The sequence below is a fragment of the Sorex araneus genome, chromosome 4 (assembly GCF_027595985.1).
Source record: "Sorex araneus isolate mSorAra2 chromosome 4, mSorAra2.pri, whole genome shotgun sequence".
NCBI lineage: Eukaryota > Metazoa > Chordata > Mammalia > Eulipotyphla > Soricidae > Sorex > Sorex araneus.
The window spans coordinates 115,705,119-115,728,881 of NC_073305.1; the positions used below are offsets into that span (position 1 = coordinate 115,705,119).

Below are 23,763 nucleotides of genomic sequence, written 5' to 3' on the forward strand. Positions count from 1 at the left end.
TTCCCAGTAGCTAGGTGGTCACACCCAGGGACTGTCCCTGGCGCCATGTAATCCCACGAGGCCGTTTTTTCCACACAACATCTTATAGCCTAGTTCCCCGCCATGGGAGAACCTGGCAAGCTACCAAGAGTTTCCTGCCCCCATGGGAGAGCCTCACAAACTCCCCATGGCGTATTCATATGCCAAAACCAGTAACAATGCTGGGTCTCATTCCACTGACCCTGAAAGAGCCTCCAAAGTGGCACCATCGGGAAGGACGAGTAAAGAGAGGCTTCTAAAATCTCAGGGCTAGGACGAATGGAGACATTACTGAGATGTGCTCGAGAAATTCGATGATCAACAGAATGATGATGGTGATAATGATGATGATGATGATGATGATGATGATGATGAAATACAAAATCCAGAGTTCTTAGAAGGATCTGACCTTACAAGTCACAGGGCCTGATTTGGGGATGTAGGTGATTAACAGGGGAAGAGAGCACAGAGGAAAAGTTAAAGATAAACACAGAGGAATGGGAGTGCCTCAGGAGCAGTGTGATGGGTGTAACCCAATAAACCCAAGCTCCTTGCGGCAGGAGAGAAAGGACAAACCAATGTTAAACCTAAAATGTTTGGAGCTATCTTCCAACAACTCTTTTCATCGGAAGCTTCCCCCCATCGACAGGTGACCTCCTCCCATCGACAGGTGACCTTCCCCCATCTCCACGCCCTTCCTGTTCACTGCCAGTCATGCCCATGAACTGCCTCTGGGTGCTATTAAAGCATATTATCTTTCATGATTCAGAGACTCACACATGAATCTCAGAAGAGAACAGCACACCAGAGATGCCTCCGGATCCCAAATACTTAAAAAAAAAAAATTAGAATTCCAGGAGCGTGAGGCTGCTTTTGAGTTTGCACGACATGTCATACTATTCATAACAAGCAACACAAAATAAATTATTTAGCATCTGCCTATGGGGCAGGCTTGGGTGGTGGTAGGGAAATTCAAAATAGTGGTGGTGGAAAGTGTAAGGATGGAGGGATTGGTGTTGAGATGTTGAACATAAAGAATTACTATGAACAACTTTCACTGTATCATTGTCATCCCGTTGTTCGAGTTACTCTTGAGCGGGCACCAGTAACACCTCCATTCGACCCAGTCCTGAGATTTTATTTTATTTTTTTGAACATTAAAATTAAAAAAATTTTTTTATTAGTGAATCACCATGAGGTACAGTTACAGACTTACAAACTTTCGTTTGTGTTTCAGTCATACAATGCTTGAGTACCCATCCCTCCACCAGTGCCCATTCTCCACCACCAATGTCCCAGTATCCCTTCCCCTCCCCCACTCCCTCCACCCCGCCTCTGTGGTAGGGCATTCCCTTTTGCTCTCTCTACTTTCGTACTTCTTCTTCATGAACGGTTTGAGGCTCTTTGTGTTCCTGGAGCGAGCAGATGCTGTTGAGCTACACTAGCACGCAACAGGGACGAATGGAGATGTTACTGGCGAGCGCTCAAGCAAATCGAAGATCAACAGGATGACAAGTGATACGAGTGCTAGTCTCCCATTCTGTTACTTTATATTCCACAGATGAGTGCAATCTTTCTATGTCTGTCTCTCTTTCTGACTCATTTCACTTAGCATGATACTTTCTTTTTTTTTTTTTCTTTTTGGGTCACACCTGGCGATGCTCAGGGGTTACTCCTGGCTCTGCACTCAGGAATTACCCTTGGCGGGTGCTCAGGGGACCATATGGGATGCTGGGATTAGAACCTGGGTTGGCCGCGTGTAAGGCAAACACCCTACCCGCTGTGCTATCTCTCCAGCCCCTAGCATGATACTTTCCATGTTGATCCACTTATATGCAAAGTTCATGACTTCATCTTTTCTAACAGCTGCATAGTATTCATTGTGTAGATATACCAAAATTTAGCCAGTCATCTATTCTCAGGCACTTGTTTGTTTGTTTGTTTGTTTTGCTTTTCAGGTCACACCCAGCCATTCTCAGGGAATGGCTCTGCACTCAGGAATTACTCCTGACAGTGCTCAGGAGACCATATGGGATACTGGGAATCAAACCTGGGTTGGCTGCGTGCAAGGCAAATGCCCTACCTGCTGTGCTATCACTTCAGCCCCAACACTTGGGTTTTTTCTAGATTCTGGTTATTGTAAACTGTGCTGCAATGAACATACTAGTGCAGATGTCATTTTCACTATACTTTTTTGCCACTCAGGGATATATTCCCAGAAGTGATATTGGTGGGTCAAATGGGAGCTCAATTTCAAATTTTTTGATAAGCGTCCATATTGTTTTCCAAATGGCCAGCCCTGAGATTTTAGCAGCTTTTCCTTACTTGTTGTGTGAACAACTTTATGGAAATAAAATTTAGAAATTAAAATAAAACGTAATGTGGAGTTCATGCCTACTTCAGTCAGCTTAATTAGTGGCTGAATAAACAGCAGTACTCCTGTCACTGTCACTGACACTGTCATCCCGTTGCTCATCGATTTGTTCGAGCGGGCACTAGTAACGTCTCTCATTGTGAGAATTATTGTTACTGTTTTTGGCATATCCAATACACCATGGGTAGCTTGCCAGGCTGTGCCATGAGGCCATGATACTCTGGTAGCTTGCCCGGCTCTCTGAGAGGGACGGAGGAATCGAACCTGGGTCGGCCTCGTGAAAGGCGAACGCCCTACCACTGTGCTATTGCTCCAGCCCGCAGTATTCCTACATTAAAAAAAAAAAAAGAAAAAGCAAGAAAGCTTTGAACTACTCTTCCTATTAAAAGTTTCTCCCCCATCAAAAAACTTTGCATGAGGTTCACAGGGAAAGTATCAATGTATCATTCCCCTCCCCCCCACCAGAGAGGCGGGGCACTTCGGGAGATTCTGGGGGCGGAGCCTGGAGTGGGGAGCGTGGGAGTGTGGGCGGAGCCTGGGATTCGCAGGCGTGCGCAGCCGGGGTTCACGGGGAGGGCGCGTGCGCGCGCGCCGCCTGGGTTCACGGGAGGGGGACGCTCGCGCAGGCGCAGGCGCAGTAGCTCTCGGAAGCGCGCGCCCGACCCGACGCAGCGGCTGGCCCCGCGTGCAGGGGGCCGGTTCCCGGGCAAGATGAAGCCCGGAGAGTGCTCGCCCGTGGAGGGCGGATCCCGCGCCGGCCTCCCCGAGCTGGAGGGGCTGAAGGCGCGCGCCGCCGAGTGCATCGACGGCGCGGCCGGGCGTCTGGGCGCCCTGAGCCAGGCCATCTGGAGCCAGCCCGAGCTAGCGTACGAGGAGCACCACGCCCACCGGGTGCTCACGCGCTTCTTCGAGCTGGAGCCGCCGGCCGCCTCGTGGGCCGTGCAGCCGCACTACCTGCTGCCCACCGCCTTCCGCGCCGAGTGGGAGGCGCCCGCCGCCCGCGCGGCCCCGCGTCCGCTGCGGCTGGGCTTCCTGTGCGAGTACGACGCGCTGCCCGGCCTCGGCCACGCCTGCGGACACAACCTGATCGCCGAGGTGGGCGCGGCGGCCGCGCTGGGCGTCAAGGGGGCCCTGGAGGGCGGCCCGGAGCCGGCCCCGCCAGTGAAGGTGAGGCGGGGCTCCGCGGGGCTTGCCGCTCCGCCCTCGTGCCGGTGCATGGGTGGCACCGAGCCGGGAGGCTGGGAACCCTCACCCCCCGCCCCCGTGCCAGCCTTGCACGGGTGGCACCGAGCTGGGAGGCACGGGACCCCAAATGTCAGTCGTGCACGGGTGGCTACGGGACGCACCACCCACCCCCAGTGTGAGTCGTGCACGGGTGGCACCGAGTCGGGAGGCAGGGATCCCTCCCACCCACCCCCGTGCCAGCCTTGCACGGTGGCACCGAGCTGGGAGGCATGGGACCCCAAGTGTCAGTCGTGCACGGGTGGCTCCGGGACGCACCCCCCACCCCCAGTGTCAGTCGTGCACGGGTGGCACCGAGCCGGGAAGGCGGGACCCCCCGCCCCGCCAGTGACAGCCGTGCACGGTGGCTCCGAGCCGGGAGCAGGGAACCCCCAAGTGTCAGTCATGCACGGGAGGAACGGGAGCCCCCCCTCCCTCCCGCCAGTGTCCAATCATGCACGGGTGGCTCCGAGCCCAGAGACAGACGCTGTCCGAGCGCTCGACACTTGGCCTATTTTTATGCTTCCGGTCTCTCCTTTGCTTGTCAGTAGGGGAGTGGACGCTGGTTTGGGGGGCGGCGCGGGGAGGGGGAGGGTCCGTTGCAAAGTCTGGTCTTCGTCACCGCGAATATTAGGGAAACCAAGCAGCGTTTCGGGGAAGAGATTGGAGGGCCTGAGCGGGTAGCGATCGTTGCAGGGGAGCTCACAGTTCCGAGCAAGCCCTGGCGTGTGGCCAAGGAGCTGCTGTGGCCGGAGCCACAGGGTTCCGTGGGGCAGGGACATCTGGAATGGTGAGCAGTGTCCGGGAGCAGCGCGTCTTCCCTGCACATGCGCTGGTCCTCCAGTGACCCTTTCGTGACTCTCATGAGTTACCCCTGCCCTCTGCTGGACGTAGTCCTCTTCCCTTGCAGAGAGGGCAGCTAGAATCCTGTGTCGCTGGTTTTGCAGGTGACCTAAGATCGAGTCCTCGCCTTCCCTTTTAAAGGAAGGCGAATGATTCGAGGTCTTGGAGAGAGCTGTAACCAGGTTTATGACAGATTCCGTGAAGATTTAAAAGACAAATTTTAAAGAGACAAGGCTTAAGAGTAAAGGGTGGTTTTTAGAGTGTGGGGGAACTTTCAAAGTGGGCAAGATTTTGGGAAATGTACCCACTTCTAATTTCCAAAGGTAATGCTGTCTTTCAGCCAGGTTATCTGCCTTACTGGAAACGGAATTTAATGTTGATTTCCTTCCCCAACTTTTTTTTTTTGTGGCAAGTTAAGACTTTCAGCTTATCTCATTGTGTTCTGATACATGATCTTGAAAATAGTTATCTATATATATATTTTGCTTTAAAAACATTTTTTAAAAGAAGTTACATTTCAAAGTAAAATGTTTATTCTGTAAAGTTCTCTTTTGTTTGATCAGGTGTTTGATGACCCATAAATCTGCCTGGTTGACTGGTGGAATCGAATTAGTAAGTTTGTGTAACGGTTGGCCATTTTCACCCTGGTATTTAATGTTTTTCACAAAAGATGAGCTAGTTCAGACCTGTTAATTATGTTGGGCTCAGTGAGCCATCAAGTTCCAGCCTGAAGGTCTGGGCACCTAATCCTAGCTTTGCCTCAAGCCTTGCTCTGTGCCCTGGCGACCCCCCTCCCCCCATTGTATTCCTGAAACATTAATAGTAATGGTGTTGTCAGGTGCCCACATTAAAACAAAACATACCCAGCTCCCAGGCTGAAGTTAAGATATATCTCTTTGGCCTACCTCTCAGGGCTTTGGTGAGGATCGCTAATAGATAACTGGAAAGTTTCTTCCCTACAAAGCCCTTCTGGATAATTATTTACATTCACTAGAAAGCTTAGAGAAGAAACTCTCAGAAATAAATCCTAAAGAATTTTGAGAAAAATGAGTACGGAGGATCTAGACTTTTTTTTTTTTAATCCTTGCCATTAGTTAAATAAAATAGTTATAAAATTAGGGAAAGTTTCTGCAGTGGCTTTAGCTCTGCTATGTACTGAACTGGTTTGATGGTATACGTTAAAGCTTATGACAATGTAGCACCATAGATTAATGTCCACTGCCGTAAAGGATTGGAACCAAACCTCCCTCCATAGTTTAAAGAATTTAATGTAGATTGTGATTATCAGGACACCTATTTGATTTTTTTTTCCTGCTAGGATTTTTTTCCTATTATTTTGCTCTGACACAGGTATTTCCTTCTAGGTAATTGTCTTGGGAACCCCTGCAGAAGAAGATGGTGGTGGCAAAATTGATCTAATTGAAGCAGGGGCTTTCAAAAATCTTGATGTTGTTTTTATGGCTCACCCATCCCAAGAGAATGCAGCTTACCTACCTGATGTGGCTGAACATGAGTAAGTAATCAGCTTCTTAGTGGAAAATAGGCTATTGAATACACTTTTTTGTGTCATAACTGGAGACCGAAACTCCACATTTATAATTGAAAAAGCACATTGTAAGTCAATGATGTGAGAGATGTCTTGCTTGATTTCCACAAAGTGGCACTTGATCGGGCTCGTAATTGAGGGTAATTATGGGCTTCCCAATTGGACTGTCAGTCTAACTTCTAGGAACAGAAAACAGACGGTGTTGATACATATGTTCTGTTTTGAACACTAGGTGATATGGCTTCTGGAATCTATCCCTTGATAGAGTGTAGCCTTTTCAGTGGGATAATTGGTGAGAGACAGCTCTATATGACTTGGAACATAAAAAGGATGAATTCTGTTCCTGAAAGAGAAATGCAGAAACAGTTTAGCTTTTGATTTTAGTGAGATCTACTGGTCTGTGCTCCTCTGATTGTCCCGTGGTGAAATCTCTTTGTGTTTAAGAGCTCACTCATTTTTGGTACTTAGGAGGAAGCTCATTGAAGACACTTTAAAAAAAATACCACAAATTTTAGTCATGGTTACTAATGGTCTAAGTAGTGGAGGAGGGAGGGAGGGAGAGAGAGAGAGAGAGAGAGAGAGAGAGAGAGAGAGAGAGAGAGAGAGAGAGAGAGAGAGAGCGCAAGAGTGAGAGAGGGTGAGAGAGAGAGAGGAGAGGGACAGGAGAGAGAGAACTTGAATGTCAATGCAAACACAAACATGTGCTCCATTGGCAGTTCTTCAGGGACACTATCCTCTATGGTCACTGGGAGTGACAGAGTGAGCCCAGAATCACTGCAGCTCTCAGCATCCTGCAAGGTCTGATTTTGGAGTGGGATTATTCTCTTTGTTCTAGGGTCTTCATTCCTTTTTTTCTCAGGGCAGGAAGACTCCCAAAAAAATGCTCCAGGGGTCACTCCTGGTAACACTTGACTTGCTTGTGCAGCTTTGAGTAATGCTGGCTGCTACAGGGATACACTTTTTTTTAAAATTTTTTGCTTTTTGGGTCATACCCAGCGATGCTTAGGAGTTGCTCCTGGCTATGAACTTAGGAATGATTCCTGGCGGTGCCTAGGGGACCATATGGGATGCTGGGGATTGAACCCTGGTTGGCTGTGTGCAAGGCAAATGCCCTCTCTACTCCGATATCGCTCCTACACCCCCCTTTTAAAAAAAATTGGTGAGGGGCCGGAGCGATAGCACAGCGGGTAGGGCATTTGCCTTGCATGCGGCCGACCCGGGTTCGATCCCCGGCATCCCATATGGTCCTCCAAGCGCCGTCAGGAGTAATTCCTGACTGCAAAGCCAGGAGTAACCCCTGAGCATCGCTGGGTATGACCCAAAAAGAAAAAAAAAAAAATTGGTGAGTCCAGTGGTGCTTGGGGGCCACCAGGGCTAGAGGACTTGTGGTGCTGGGGATAGAACCTAGGACTTTGTACATGTAGCACTTGTCCTTTAGTACTTTGAGTAATCTGCCTGGCCTATACTCTTTTTTTTTTTTTTTTTGCTCTTAGGGTCACACCTGGCAATGTGCAGGGGTTAACTCCTGGCTCTGCACTCAGGAATAAATCCTGGTGGTTCTTGGGGGACCATATGGGATGCTCGGAATCGAACCTGGGTTGGCCGGTGAGCAAGGCAAACGCCCTACCCGCTGTGCTATCACTTCAGCCCCATATGCTCTTATTTTTATAATTAAGCACTGCACTATAGCACTGTCGTCCCGTTGTTCATCGATTTGCTTGAGTAACCAGTAACGTCTCCATTGGGAGACTTGTTGTTACTGTTTTTGGCATATCGAATATGCCACAGGTAGCTTGCCAGGCTATGCTGTGTGGGCGCGATACTCTCGGTAGCTTGCCAGGCATGTCTTCAAAAATTATTTCTTATCAGTTTATATAAGCTATTTTTGTTTGTTTATAAGCCATACCCTGAGCTGTGCTCAGGGCTTACTCCTAACTTTTAAAAAAAATTTTGGCATTTTTTTCAGGTCACACCATGCAGGAATTACTTCTAGGGGTGCTCAGGTTGACAATATGGGATGCCGGGGATCAAACCTTGGTCAACTGAGTGCAAGACAGACACCCAACTCACTGTCCTATAGCGTTGGCCCCACTCTTGGCTTTTTGTTCAGAGATCACTGCTCGTGGGGTTCAGAGGACCATATAGGGTACCAGATTGAACCTGGGTTTGCCACCTGCAAGGCAAGCACCATACTCACTTCACTATCACTCTGGCGTCAGGGAGATAGTACAGGGTTAAGGTATTTGCCTTGCATGTGGACCACCTGTGGTCATCCAAGTACCACCAGATGTGACCACTGAGCACCATTGGATGTGGCCCAAACCACCACCACTTTCTAAATGCTCTTTAAAAATAGTACCTGGGTAGTGCTGTGCAGACAGTCTGAAATGGAACAATTTATAAAGGCATTTCATAGGTGCTTTGCAACATTAGTAAAATATTTGGTCCAGGACAACTTATCTTAATGCTAAAGTAGCTCGCATTTTAAATGTAATCTGATTTTCAGAGGTTATCTTTTTTCTGTCTTTCCTTACCTTCTGCAGCTTACTATAGAATAATACTGAGATTTTTCTGGACCTTTGATGCAGTACTATCACAGTGCAATGTATGGAAGACAGGAGCCATCTCTAATTCAGAACCTTCTATGTTACTGGAAATTAGACTGAGTTGAATTGTGTATGAATTTCATGTGGCTAGGGTTGATTGAGCAGATTTCTCTTTTGGAAATGTTTTCGGGTCAGTCACTGTGTTACATAGTAATAGCTACAACTAACTCAAAAATGACTCTGTTAATTGCTCCAGAAGGTTTCTAGATTAATAAGTCCGTAGTGGGAACTAATTTTGAATAGTGTAGCTGGGTAATTTTTAACTACCTATTAGGATTCTCTTCCTTTAGCAATGTTGGAAAAATCATTTACACTGATTTCTCATTTCTCAGTGTGACGGTGAAATTCTATGGAAAAACAGCTCATGCTGCTGCTTACCCCTGGGAAGGAGTGAATGCCTTAGATGCTGCAGTTCTTGCCTACAACAATATATCTGCACTAAGACAGCAGATGAAGCCAACCTGGCGGGCTCATGGTATGGGTGCCAAGTCCCTGTGTAATAGATGTACTTACTGTGTTTCTAAGCACCACATTTGAACTGTCTTAGAGCATCCTGAAATGAAAACAGACATTTTCAAATAGGATGTTATCTATAAGGGTGAGATAATCAATGTATCACTGTCATCCCGTTGTTCATCGATTTACTTGAGTAGGCACCAGTAACGTCTCTATACCTCCCAGCCCTGAGATTTTAGCAGCCTCTCTTTACTCGTCTTTCCCAATGATAGGAGGCTCTTTCAGGGTCAGGGGAATGAGACCTATAGTTATTGTTTTTGGCATATCGAATATGCCACGGGTAGCTTGCCAGGCTCTGCCCTTGCGGGCGGGATACTCTCAGCAGCTTGCTGGGCTCCGAGAGATATGTGTGAATATACACATATATATTCACACATCAAATATATATATATATATATATTTAATGTGGCTAGGGGGGTCATTGAAAAAAATATATATATATTACTCTATGATTTGTTGCCTGCTGTCTGAACTCCATCAAATATGGTGTGGTAATTATGGAAAATGGGTAGGAAGTGTCTTATAATGTGTCCGGAAAGCAGCCTGGAGCGGGGCGGCGGTTGGGCAGTGGAGGTCAGCTGCCGGGGGTGGGTCCCTTGGGGCGGGGAGGGTTCTCACCTGCCCCCCTCTGGGGCGCTCCCTGTAAAAACTGCCTGGCGCAGATTCCGGTGGCATGGCTGTGGGGGGTCATTTTATACTCCTGTCTGGAAGGAGCAGCCGTTGAGAGCTGGAGGGTGGCCAATGAGGAGGCAGGGTGTGGCAGGGTGAGGCTTATGGGTGTGATCCCTGGGTCACTGGAGATTGGGGGATAGTAGGCAAAGGGTCTCTTCTTCCGGGTCCATTGAGTCTAGAGTCACAAAATTCCGAATTATCTGGGTTCCGTTGGACTTCATTCATGTGTGAAGCTCAGCTGGAGCGTCTGGAGAGCGGCCTGGAGCGTGGGTGGTTGGGTAGTGGAGGTCGGCTGCAGGAGCTGGGTCCCTTGGGACGGGGAGGGCTCTCACCCGTCCCCCCTGGGGTGCCCTGAGTGAAAATAGCCTGGCGCGGAGTTTGAGGGCGAGATAGTAATCAGGATTGTGTAAAAGTTGGAATGGCCATTTTTCTTTCTTTTCTTTTCTTTTTTTTTTGGTTGTGGGGGGCTGCATCTGGGAGTGCTCAGGGCTTACTCCTGGCTCTGTACTCAGGGAAGGGAGCATTCCTGGTGGTGCTTGAGGGATGAGATGGGGTGTTGGGGATCCAACCCACATTGGCTGCATGCAAGGCCAATGCCGTACCCACTATACTATCGTGTTAGTATAGTCTAGCCCCTGGAATGGTCATTTTTCCTTTTTAAGAATGGCTTCATACTTCCTGTGGGTGTTTGAAAGTTATTTGTATCAAGTACTGTTGACCCTGAATAATATTTTTTAAAATATACATACATAATAAAGTCCTGTCTTGAAAGTGTTTTAAGTTTATTTCTTTATGATTTGGAAAACAATTATATTTTTATTTATTTAGGTTTTTGGGTCACACCTGGCAGTGCTCAGGGCTTACTTCTAGCTCAGCACTCAAGGATCACTTCTGGTGGGTTCTGGACACCATATGGAGTACCAGAGGTTGAACCTGGGTCAGCCACATGGAAGGCAAGTGCCCTACCCTCTGTACTATTGTTCCAGCCCAATATATACATATATATATATATATATATGTATTTTTTTTCCTTTTTGGGTCACACCTGGCGATGCTCAGGGTTTCCTCCTGGCTCATGCACTCAGAAATTACTCCTGACAGTGCTCGGGGGACAATATGGGATGCTGGAAATCAAACCCAGGTGTGCCACATGCAAGGCAAATGCCCTACCCGCTGTGCTATTGCTCCAGTCCCCCAATATATTTATATATATATATATTTTTTTTCTTTTTTCTTTTTGGGTCACACCCAGCGATGCACAGGGGTCACTCCTGGCTCTGCACTCAGGAATTACCCCTGGTGGTGCTCAGGGATCATATGGGATGCTGGGAATCGAACCCGGGTCGGCCGAGTGCAAGGCAAATGCCCTTCACTGTGCTATCACTCCAGCCCCCCCCCCTCTCTCTCTATATATATATATACACACATATATATATATTTGCTTTTTAAAATATATATTTGCTTTTTGGGTCACACCTGGCGATGCACAGGGGTTACTCCTGGCTTTGCACTCAGGAATTACTCCTGGCGGTGCTCAGGGGACCATATGGGATGCTGGGAATCGAACCCGGGTTGGCCGCGTGCAAGGCAAACGCCCTGCCTGCTGTACTATTGCTTCGGCCCCCATCCCCAATATATTTTTACTATCTGTTTTTTACCTGGTTTTGCTGCAGGTAAAGAATTTTGCAGTTTCATTATAAATTAAAATCATTTTGTAATTCATTTATGCCAATTTCTTTTTTTTCCCACTTTAAACACTGGTTTACAAAGTTGCTCATGATGATTTATTACAGATATTCAGTACTCCAAGCCCAATCCCACCACCACTGTGACCCTCTCTCTAAAACTTTCTCAGTCACCCTTCAAGCCTACCCCCATAGCAGGCCCCAAATAATTTATTTTATATTGCTTGTTACCATTAAATTGTTATAATCAATTTCTTGCCTTTGTTTCTTTAAAAGGACAAATGATGTGTAGAAATAATACGTTTTAAAATTAGGCTTGTATAAAAACAGATTTCCATTTCTCCCCTAGTTATTACTTGTAAATAGATAAATCTTTATTCCTTGAGTAGTACCAGGTAAATGCTTCCCCCCCATCATGAGGCATTTGTTTTGTTTTGGGTAACACCCAGTGATGCTCAGGGGTTTTCCTGGCTCTACTTTCAGAAACCACTCCTGGCAGTGCTTAGAGGACCACATGGGATCATGGGGATTGAACCACATGCAAGGCAAGCGCCCTCTCTGCTATATTGCCTATAACACTAGTCCCCAGATAAATGCTTACATTTTTTTTTTATTATTCAACGTTGTGGTTGGAGAGATATACAGCGGGTATGGCGTTTGTCTTTGCTTGCAGCTGACCCAGGTTCAGTCCCTTGAACATTATTCCATATGGTTCCCCCAAGCCTTACAGGAGTGATCTCTGAGTGCACAGTATTATTTTTGTGTTTGGGGACCATACCTGGTGGTGCTCAGGGCCATTCCCAGCTCGGTGCAAGGAACTAGCCTTTTTTTTTTTTTTTTTTTGCCTTTTGGGTCACACCCAGCAATGCACAAGGGTTATTCCTGGCTCTGCACTCAGGAATTATTCTTAGCTCAGGGGACCATATGGGATGCTGGGAATCAAACCCAGGTCGGCCGCGTGCAAGGCAGTTGCCTTACCTGTTATGCTATCGCACCTGCTCCTGCTTTTGACTCTTTACTCAGGAATTACTCCTGGTGGTGTTCAGGAGACCATATAAAGATGCTAGGGATCGAATCCGGGTCAGCCACAAGCAAGGCAAATGCCTTACACATTGTACTATCCCTTCAGCCCTTCTTTGTGAATATAATTGGCTAGGAAACATCATGGATGTATTTAAGTTTAAAGAAATTGTTTCCAAATTCAGTTCTGATAATTTGGTTCTTTTCTTAGGTATAATAAAAAATGGTGGAGTAAAGCCCAATATCATTCCCTCTTATACGGAATTAATATATTACTTCCGTGCCCCCTCAATGAGAGAACTTCCAATTTTGACCAAAAAAGCAGAAGATTGCTTCAGAGCTGCAGCTTTGGCCACAGGGTGCACGGTAAGACTCCTCTCCTCTCATCACCCCAGTTTCCTGAGAGCCAGGACTTTTCCTCTTTAGTTTCTTTTATTTCTTTTTTTTTTTAATTGAGTAATAGATACACAGGTACAAAGTTCTCACCAAAGTACATTTCCCACCACCAGTTGCCCTGGGTTTACACACACACACACACACACACACACACACATTCTCTCCCTCCCTCTCCATTTCTCCATTTCTTTTGGGCATTATAGTTTGCAGTACAGATACTGAAAGTTTATCATGTACTTACTTTAAATGCTCGATTCTTTTCCAGAGTGATCATATCTAACTTTTCAGACTTTTTATATTCTGACAGTGTTATCTGATTATCAAAGAATATGATTTTTTTAAGTGGGATTTGTACCTGATTGTGCTCAGGGCTTCTGGCTCTGCTTAGGAATCATTCCTGGTAGGAATTGGGAAACCATCCGAGGGATTGGGGATTGAATCTGATTCAGTCGTATGCAAGGCAAGTGCCTTACCTGCTGTATTATTGTTCCAATATCTACTATTTTTAACTTAGATGCTGCTAAGAATAGAAGCAATGTATTTTTACCATTTTATAATTGGCTTTAGCTAATATTATTGGAATTAGTTTGAGAGAATAATTCCTTTCGATTTCATTAAGGTTAAATCTGTAAATCTTAGCTGGGCACATATAAATTACTTGTTTTTTCATACATTGAAATTAATAAATAAGGACTATAGTCAACTCTTTGTCCTTATAAATCACCTTTCCCTTTAGGGTGTTTTTGTATTTTTCAGATGAATGTTGTCAGTTGTTGGTTTGAATGTTAAACATTAGTAAAGCTTAATTTCTTTCATTTAGAGACTGTATCCCATAGTACTGGTCATCCAAGTGTGGTTTTACTTGGATGTGCCAAATAAATATTGGATATTGTTCTAGCTCTCTCCACACCCTGTTTAGATGACTTAAGTTTAAATTCACCAACTAGTAGAGCTTGGTGACATGGGGTGTGATATATCAATGACTATGAGATTATATATATATGTATATATATACACATACAAATATGTATATGTATAAACATAAAGGAGGGCCATAGAGATAATACAGTGGGTAGGGGGTTTGCTTTACATGTGGCTGACCTGGGTTTGATTCCTCACACCATGTTTGGTCCTCTGAACTCAAGAGTGATCCTTGAGCACAGTGCCAGTAGTAAGTTCTGAGCATTGCCTGGTTATGGCCCCAAAATAAAATTAAAGGAGATAGGCTTTTGGAACTCTCAGAAAATAGAGGTATTGTTAAGGTAAAAAAATTAATTGAACTTTTATTTGGAAGGGGGGACTAGGCCCACTTTAAGTCTCTCTCTGTTTTAAACTATTACAATCTTGAAAATTAGTAAATTTGGCTTTTTCATGTCAGAATTGTTTTATGTTTTTTAACTAGGTAGAAATTAAAGGTGAAGCACATGATTATTACAATGTTCTTCCCAATAAGAGCCTGTGGAAAGCCTACATGGAAAATGGAGAAAAGCTCGGAATAGATTTCATTTCGGAAGATGCAATGTTGAATGGTCCTTCAGGTAACTACATTCTTTCATACATATTGAGCTATTTGAGAAAGAGAAATAACTGGTTTTTTTGAGTGGTCTTGTAGGCAGGGAGGTGCAATTAATACTTTCATTTTTTTGTGAATTTAATGATTAGGGGAAAGATACCCACAGTGGGGAAAAGGTAGTACCAGACAGTTAAGTTACAGAATTCAGAAATGGGTGTCTAGAATTAGCAGTTCAGAATTTGGAAGAGGGTAGATGTTCATAGTATGTTAGAATTGGTCTCCTGTGATGTGTAAGGGCTGGAGGGGGGAGTACGGGAACCCATTTATAGACTTGTATGTAAGGAGAGTTTGTATAATATGATGCAAATTTAAACAAAAAAAAACACTTTGGTAAATGTAGAATGTCAGATGAACAGATTACTTTTTAGCAATAATCTACCTTTTCTACATTATATCTATGTCTAGTATTTAAATTTGCTCGGCTCAGTATTTAATTTTCTAGAATTTTAATTAACTCTGGGATTACAATAAGTAGGATTCCAATATAATTACATAGGATATTTTTTAGTCTCTGAGAAGTAACAACTATGAGAATGTAATCATAAATGAATTAGAGGTTTTGTAGTATTTTTTTTCCTTTTAAAAATTTGTTACTGGGCTGGAGAGATACCTGAGTGCTTGATTGCATGTAGGAGGTCGAGTCTAGTCCCTTGCACCACATGGTACCCCAGGCACTACCAGGAGTGATCCTTGAACACAGAGCAGGGAGTAACCCATAAGTACCAACAGGTGTGGCCCAGACCTCCACTCTCCAAAATAAATAAAGGCATAGGGCCTGAGAGATAGTACAGCAGGTAGGTGTACTTGCCGTGCATGTGGCCAACCTGGCTTCGATCCCCAGCATCCTCTCTGGCCCCCGGAGCACCGGAGTGATTCCTGAATGTAGAGCCAGGAATAACCCCTGAACATCGCTGGGTGTGACTCAAAAACCAAAAATAAATAAATAAAGGCATGTTACTCATATAGTTGAATGTTAGTGACATCTTTCCCCAAATACAATTGATGTGGATTGAAAAGAATATGGTGATAAAAATAGAGTGTTTACATTGAGATGAGGAATCCAAAGGAAAAGCAGATATGGTGGGTAGATATAAACTAGTACATTTCATTTGAATCACTTAGAAGATTTATTTCCAAGTAGAGCTGTCTGGCAGCTTATTAAATACAGAATTCCCTAAAGATACTCTAGGTTGGAGATGTAGGGACTGTTGATGTGTGTGAGGTCATTGGGAATGTGGGTGGTGAGAAGGTTGCCCAGAGCACCCGGAGGGAGAGTTCCAGTGTTGAAGCGTCCCCTGCTCTTTGGAGATGGGCAGACGCAGCAGCCCTGAAACAGTGACCAGACAGGTGGAGGAGCCTGGGAATTCAAAGGAGTAGGGAATTTCCAGAAGGAAGGGAGCAGGACACGGTGTTGGCTCCCATGGAGATGGAGAGGAGATGTGTGATCTAGTGTAAAAATCCACGGCTATCTTTTTATTTTTCCAAGGGTCTACTGATTTTGGAAACGTCAGTTTTGTAGTTCCTGGGATTCATCCTTATTTCTCCATTGGATCTAGTGCCTTGAATCACACAGAGGAGTACACTGCAGCTGCAGGTAAGTGATCCTGGACGCGGCAGTTCTGGCTGGGCTCTCTTTTGTAGTGGGGCCTTTCCTTGTGTTCGGTTGAGTCTGTTATTTCATTGTCAAACATCCCCTCCAATGACAGTACTCACGCCACTGGGTGGGGGGCAACTGGAGAAGCAAATCAAACCCGGAAGTCGGTAAATCTATCCATAATGATTCACTGTGGATGTATATTTGTGTTTTTTTTTTCTTTTTGGGTCACACCCAGCAATGCTCAGGGGTTACTCCTGGTTTTGCACTCAGAAATTATTCCAGGCAGTGCTTGGGGGACCATATGGGATGCCGGGGATCAAACCCGGGTCGGCCGCGTGCAAGGCAAACGCTCTACCGGCTGTGCTATCGCTCCGGCCCCATGGATGTATATTTATGTTTTAGGATCGCAGGAAGCCCAGTTCTACACTTTGCGCACTGCCAAGGCTCTGGCAATGACTGCATTGGATGTCGTTTTTAAACCAGAGTTACTAGAGAGGATCCAAGAAGACTTTAAATCGAAACTTCAAGAAGAGGACTTCTTAACCACAGTGGACTGACGGAAGATTTAGGAACTGCTTCTGGATTAAGTCACAACATTTTCCCCTCAGTCTTTTATTTTAATGAAGGAGGAGGGCGCGTGTGTTCTTCTGTCTTAAAAGATCCAGATACTTCACCCTGAGAAGTAAGGGCAGGATGTGGGGAAAGCACGTGACCTCATAGATACAACAAAACTTTCACAAATCTCTGCTGGAGTTGCAGTAATTAGGATCAAGCTTGTGATGGATTTCTTCTTCCCCCACTCCCCTACCCTGTGCCACGGATTGAACTCAGGCATATGCTGGTATTTCTTACTGTGGATGCACGCTTCATTATCATAGTGATAATGTTTCATAAATCCATGTCTGTGTCTCAAAAGAGCCAAGCCTTATATTTCAAGCCTTATATTCAGAATTGACATATGGAAAAATGCTTTGGCACTGGATGGCAAAATGATTCTATAGTTTTAAGATTAGTGTTTTGATTTAATTCTGATTTTAGGGAAGTTTTATTTTAATTATCTGGCTATTTCCATACTGGTTTAGAGCAGCATTTCTCAAAGTTTCATCCATGAACAGGACCTGGCCTATCAGGTCCACGGATCCAGTACACTGTGGACCTGTGGTTGAAACCCACTGGTATAGAGGATCATGGAATGGAATGGAAGGATCTCGTTGCTCATTGATTTGTTCGAGCGGGCTCCAGTAACGTCTCTCATTGAGAGACTTATTGTTACTGTTTTTGGCATATCCAATACGCACGGGTAGCTTGCCAGGCTCTGCCGTGCGGTTGCGATACTCTCGGTAGCTTGCCTGACTCTCCAAGAGGGGCGGAGGAATCGAACACGGGTCAGCCGCGTGAAAGGCGAATGCCCTACCGCTGTGCTATCGCTCCAGCCCATAGAGAATCATAAAAGTAGTTTTTGTTTTTTTTTTTAAATCACAAAAGCCTTTTTCTAAATCATAGAAGGAGGCTTTTTCTACACCTTTGGACGGGACTTTGCCTGTTGACCGGTATACAGATCTGGTTATAATGTGAACCGATGGATGAAGTGCACTGTTTTTGAGAATCATAAAAGTAGCTTTTTTCTTGGTATGTACCATGGGGGCGCAGGGAGAGGAAGGGGTTAGATATCAAAACTGCTGTAGAAAACTCTAAACTTAAAAAATACTTTAGTTTTAATATTTGAAGGAATATGAACATTTTTTTTTTCTTTTTGGGTCACACCTGGTGATGCACAGGGATTATTCCTGGTTCATGCACTCAGGAATTACTCCTGGTGGTGCTCGGGGGACCATGTGGGATGCTGGAAATTGAACCCGGGTCGGCTGCATGCAAGGCAGGCGCCCTGCCTGCTGTGCTATCGCTCCAGCCCTGAACATGTTCATTTAAAAAAAAAAAAAAAGACATGTTTTTTAACAATTGAAGGAATGTGAAAATGTTCTTAAAAAAAAAAAAAGGATGAACTCTGAGTAGTAGTATTAAAGTTCTGTTCCTACTCTAATATTACATAATAGGGGGGAAAAAGGGTTGAACTGAACTCTTTCTGGAAGGCTTTTTGTTTCGTCCTAGAAGGACTTTCTGAGAAGCTGTGATTCTACCAAACGAAGCACCAGCCTCTGCTCCTGACTCTTTACTTCTGTCCCAGACCTGGGCCCCTCCACCAGACGCCCCGATTAGGCTTCTACTCAGAAATCAGTCTGGACTGGAGGTCACTCGGGTTAGAGGACCGAAAGCTGAGCCTTCTTGTACTAACCTGATACCAACTGAAAGTTTTCTTGTGAAGCTTATTTTAGTGTGAATTTCATGAACATATTAAAAAAGTATGAAAAAAGAAAAGAACCTGCTGAAGTTTTTTTGTTTTGGGTGTTTTTTTGATGGGAACTGCCTTCAGAGCCTTTCACGTGCCACGCATTTACTCTGTTGCTGGGACATTCTGGTGAGTGGAGTGATGTTCCCTGTGATACAGTGGGCCTCAGAGTCTGTAAGCACTTTCCAGAAATGGAATGGGAAGGAGAGAAAAATGAGCTGTCGGCATCTCTGTGAGTTCACAAAGTAAAATGTGGAGTGCTGCTGCAAAGATGCGTGTGCCCAGAGGTGGCCCAGAGTCACCTCCCCACCTCCCCAACAGAGACACAGAGAGATGGGGACCACAGCCTGATGGCGAAAATGGCCCATTTAATGCAGAGCTGCTAGCATACTTCTAGAACATCTGAAGGGGGCTTGAGGTAAGGACATAGGTGTGATTGATCATTTATATAGATAAACATTTGGCAGAGGGAATTCTCTTGTGGAGATTAACTCAAGAGTTTAACACTCTGTCTCCCAGGGACATCTGCACTGTCACTGTAGCACTGTTGTCCTGTTGTTCATTGATATGCTCGAGCGGGCACCAGTGATGTCTCCATTGTGAGACTTGTTACTGTTTTTGGCATATTGAATATGTCACGGGTAGCTTGCTGGGCTCTGCCGTGCGGGCAGGATACTTTCAGTAGCTTGCTGGGCTCTCCAAGAGGGATGGTGGAATCGAACCCGGGTCAGCTGTGTGCAAGGCAAATGCCCTACCCGCTGTGCTGTCTCTCCAATCTGCAGGGACATCTACATTGCTTTTATCTTTCCCCCTAGTTGTATGTTATCAATACTTGCAGTTGTTTGGATAAACACAGGAAGAGACAAGGATCCCAACACTTAGTTCTCTGGGCTCTGAGAGTAAGCAAGGCTTTTGACACTTAGTTTTCTGGGCCCTGAGGGCAAGTAAGGCTTTTACTGTAAATCCCAGACTAAGTCCTCAGGATAGTTCAGCTTGTCCTACCCCATGGGGGTCCTGCATCTTAAGTCTTAAGTCATAATAGCTTGTATCAAGACCATGCGTTTATGCTTTCTAGAATGTCCCATTTTGATGCTGGGTAGCTTTGCCACTCACCCTGGATCCATCCCAGTCTCACGGTAGGACATCCATTTTTGGGTGTTAAGAACTACAGCAACTGAAGCCTGAGTCAAGTAATTATGACCAAGTAATTATGCTCAGGAGTAGATGTATTTCAGAGTAAATCAGCTCCCAAATATTAGGAGCACAGAAGTGGAATGAGAGGGCGAGAAAAATGAGCTGTCAGTATCTCTGTTGTTGGTGTCACTTGGAGCTTTGGAGCCTTAAGGTCCATTTCAAAAGTTATATTATTAGGCTGCTCACTTTGTTTGCCATTTTGAACTCTCTATCTCCTCTGTCTTGAAATTCAAGTTGAAAGAGAGGGGTAGTCCAAAAGGAGAGAGAACAAAAGGGAATGCCCTGCCGCAGAGGCAGGGTGGGGTGGTGGGGGATGAGGTGGGGGTGGTGAGAGGGAGACTGGATCATTGGTGGAGGTGAATGGGCACTGGTGGAGGGATGGGTAAACGATCACTATATCAGTGAAATGCAAACACAAAAGTTCTTAAGTTTGTAACTGTACATCACAGCGATTCTCTAATAAAAAACTTAAGCAAAACTTAAAAAAAAGAAGTTAGGCATTCAGTTCCTCAATAAATAGATTTTGTTAGGACAAAAAAAAGAGAGGTAGTTTGGGGAGAGGCAGTTGAGAATTTTCTTTTCACTCAGGTATCCAGGCTGATATTTTTGGTGGGGGTGGGTCACAGCTGACATTTGCTCAGGGGTTACTCCTGGCTGTGTTTCTCCTGGCAGCACCACATGGGATGCTGGGGATTGAACCTGGGTTGGTCTTATGCAGGACAAATGCCCTACCTGCTGCACTATCTCTCTGGCTCCATGCAGCCTGATTTTAGTAAGACGTGTGTTAAAAACAAAATCTTAAATTTTTAAAGGAATGGGGGAATAAAACATCAGATTATATGCTTTGAAAACTTAGAATTTGCTAATCTCTGTTTTGAACAAGATCTATGTGTAAAATCTATTTCCATCATATAATTGGATCTCCTAGGGTAAAATTCCAAGTCTCTACAAGTTGAAAACATCAAGAAAGTACTTTAGATGGTAATACCTGGAAATGTTGACTGTTAAATGCATCAGCGGTTTGTCTTTATTGAAGACCTGGCACTTGGAAAGTTTGTTTTCTTCCAGCATTTAGGTCAATCTGGTATACAGCTGCCTTTAAACTTATAACCCTGGGTGGATAGAGAGATAGTATGGTGAGTAGGGTGCTTGCTTTGCACATGGCTAACCCAGGTTTGATCCACAGCATCATATATGGTCCCCCAAGCCCACCAAGAGTGATCCCTGAACTCAGAGCCAGGAGCAAGCCCCCAGAGCACAGCTGGATGTGATCCTAAATCCAAAAAAAAAAGTCTTCTCTTTTAAAAATTTGAAGGGTGGGCGGGGGAGAGTAGATCAAAAAGCAGCTGTGCCCAGGTATCACTCCTGGTGGGACTGGCAGAGCTGATGCTGTTAACTCTAAATAGCTAGTGACTGGAGAGGAAGAAGAGTCAGGGAGATGTGGGGGGAGGGGAGGGTAGAGTCAAGGGAGTTTTTTCATACAAGAGCACTTTCTTGAGTATTTCAAGTTTACAAGGATCCCAGGTATGACTGGAGCAAGTGTTGTGTCCTTTCTGGATGCAGTGACACGAGCGGGAATGGTCAGCGAGGTGGACTGGGAGTTATAGTTAGAGCCATTGCAGGACACAGGCAGTGGCCCCTGGGCGTGTGTGGACACGGAGGAGGAGCGGGAGCAGAAGGGGCTGGAGCGGTCACTAAGCCATGCGGTTCCTGAGATTCAGTGATGCATGCCTGACTCCCAGCTGGCTCAGGCGATCAGAGAACAGACTTGGGAGGCCTGGAGCTAGGAAAGGCTCCTCATCAGTACCTGTTCACCCCTGACCCAGGTGAGTTCCTGCCCCTGCCAGTGCGGACAGGTGTCCTAGAAGATGCAGAAGGTTGCCAGTAGGCCACACCTATGTCCAATTGCTCTTTGGGGCCTAGAAATGAACCCCTGCTACCCCGATCTTAGGGAGCTATGGATCTGAGCCTGGGTTCAGATTTAGCTCTTTAGGTCCAGGAAAAGATATAAATGTGGCTCTACCCAAAAACCTAGATTCTTTGTCTCCCGAAAGGAACAACCCTTGAGCACTGAGCTGGGCGTGCTGACAAGTACCCTTATGAATGAGTCCCAGAGAGAAAAGAAGTATTAATGTGAACAATTTGTTTGTTTTTTTGGGGCCACACCCAAAACCAGGACTCAATCCTGGCTCTGCACTCTGAGATCACTCCTGGCAGGGCTCAGAGGACCTTATGGGATGCTGGGGATCAAACCCAGATAGGTCACATGAAAGGCAAATGCCCTGCCCACTGTACTATCGCTGTGGCCCTGTGAACAATTTCATTTACATACATATGTATATGGCTGTAGCTGGGTTCTGGAGGTCTTCAACTGCCAGGGCTCTGCTCAGGGCGGGAAGGGAAACTCAACCAGCCCCCTCTGAGGGATCCCAGTGAAAATAACCAGGTGCGGGGGCAAGAGACTGTATTGCTCTCTTCTGGAAGCTTGGTTTTATAGTTTCTGGTTGTTGGCTGTCGATGGGATTACACAGAGCAGCCTTGGAGATCACGGCCCTGGGTCCCACACACTTGGGTTCCTTCATGCCTGAGGCTCATTGGAATGAGTTCTCTTGGAGAACCTGGCAAGTTACCCAGAGTTTACTGCCCACACAGGGGAGAACCTGTCAAGCTCCCCATGGCGTATTCATGTGCCAAATACAGTAACAATGATGGGTCTCATTCGTCTAACCCCGAAGAGCCTCTAATGTGGCACCATTGGGAAGGACGAGTAAAGAGATGCTGCTAAAATCTCAGGGCTAAGATGAATGGAGACATTATTGGGCCCGCTCGAGCTAATCAATGATCAACGGGATGACAGTGACAGTGACAATGACATGTGTATGTCTCTCTAATATATATATACACAAATATATATATAGCTTTTGGGTAACACCCAGCGATGCCCAGGAGTTACTCCTGGCTCTGTGCTTAGGAATTACTCCTGGCAGTGCTTGGGAGACCATATGGGATGCTGGGGATTGAATGTGGGTCAGCTGCATGCAAGGCAAACACCCTAACTGCTGCACTATTGCTCCAGCCCCTATATATATATATATATTTTTTTTTTTTTCCATTTTGAGGGTGTTACACCAGTGATGCACAGAGCTTACTCTGGGCTCTGCATTCAGGATTGCACTTGGAAGTGCCCAGGTGACCTGCTGAGGATCAAATAAGGGTCAGCTATATGCAGGGCAAGTGCCTTACCTGCTGTACTATCTCTCTAGCCATTATCTATACTCTTTACACATTTATATCTTTTAATTACTAATTATATTTTAAATTAACTAATTCTATTTTATTTTTTTTTTCTGTTTGGATCACACCCGGCTATGCACAGGTCACTCTTGGCTCATGCACTCAGGGACTACTCCTGGTGGTGCTCGGGGGACCATATGGGATGCTGGGAATCGAACCCCGGTCGGCCACGTCCAAGGCAAACACCCTACCTGCTGTGCTATCGCTCCAGCCCCCAATTCTATTTTAAATGTGAGTTTGCCAAAGAATAAAAATAAAATAAAAATACCAAACAAACCAAAAACCACCTTTTACTTTGATGAGCTTTAATTGGGGAAGCTAAGAGAGTGACTTAGAATTAGAATTTGTACATTTTTTTTATATTAGAATAAAATACAACCCTGCTTATGAAGAAATACCATGGTATTCTTTTTCAATGTATTCTTTTTTTTTTTTTTTTTTACTTTTTGGCAATGCACAGGGGTTACTCCTGGTTTTGCACTTAGGAATTACTCCTGGCAGTGCTCAGGGGACCATATGGAATGCTGGGAATCGAACCTGGGTCAGCCACGTGCAAGGCAAATACTCTACCCGCTGTACTATCACTGTACTATCGTTCCAGCCCCTACCATGCTATTCTTTACAATGATTAACCAAATTAACTCTGGAATGAAAAATAACATTTTTGTGTTTCAAAATCACTTTATTAAAATGAGTTTCAAACAAATGTTGTGTGGGTGAGTTTGGAGAGCTTATTGCTGTAGATGTAACTGTTTGGTATTAAGACAATAAATAAAATTAGAACTCATGCCAGTGGCCATGGAGAGAACGCTAGTATTTACTGAGTGTGATCACAGATATTCTGTGCTGTCTTCTGCTTCT

At 45.3% G+C, this 23,763-nt stretch overlaps 1 protein-coding gene across 2 annotated transcripts; it reads left to right on the top strand.

Moving 5' to 3' along the window:
* Window positions 1–3,010: 3,010 nt before the first annotated feature.
* Window positions 3,011–23,195, top strand: PM20D2 (peptidase M20 domain containing 2). 2 transcript variants are annotated; one of them, XR_008629864.1, is made up of 8 exons: window positions 3,011–3,559; window positions 5,821–5,969; window positions 8,941–9,083; window positions 12,713–12,867; window positions 14,300–14,435; window positions 15,957–16,064; window positions 16,470–18,832; window positions 22,985–23,195. XR_008629864.1 is itself a non-coding variant. In XM_055137082.1 (7 exons), exons 1-7 carry the CDS (start codon window positions 3,104–3,106, stop codon window positions 16,622–16,624), a joined length of 1,302 nt encoding a protein of 433 aa, XP_054993057.1. In that variant the 5' UTR covers window positions 3,011–3,103; the 3' UTR covers window positions 16,625–19,871. The 2 variants fall into 2 exon arrangements, 1 of the variants encoding a protein (XP_054993057.1); XM_055137082.1 differs by lacking the exon at window positions 22,985–23,195 and having other exon boundaries at window positions 16,470–19,871.
* Window positions 23,196–23,763: the final 568 nt, after the last annotated feature.

Excerpts from the sequence above, each read along its gene's own strand:
- PM20D2 (XM_055137082.1), top strand. The coding sequence starts at position 3,104 with ATGAAGCCCGGAGAGTGCTCGCCCGTGGAGGGCGGATCCCGCGCCGGC. Across the intron at positions 12,868-14,299 it reads CTTTGGCCACAGGGTGCACG|GTAGAAATTAAAGGTGAAGC; the intron begins GTAAGACTCCTC and ends TTTTTTAACTAG. Across the intron at positions 14,436-15,956 it reads AATGTTGAATGGTCCTTCAG|GGTCTACTGATTTTGGAAAC; the intron begins GTAACTACATTC and ends TATTTTTCCAAG.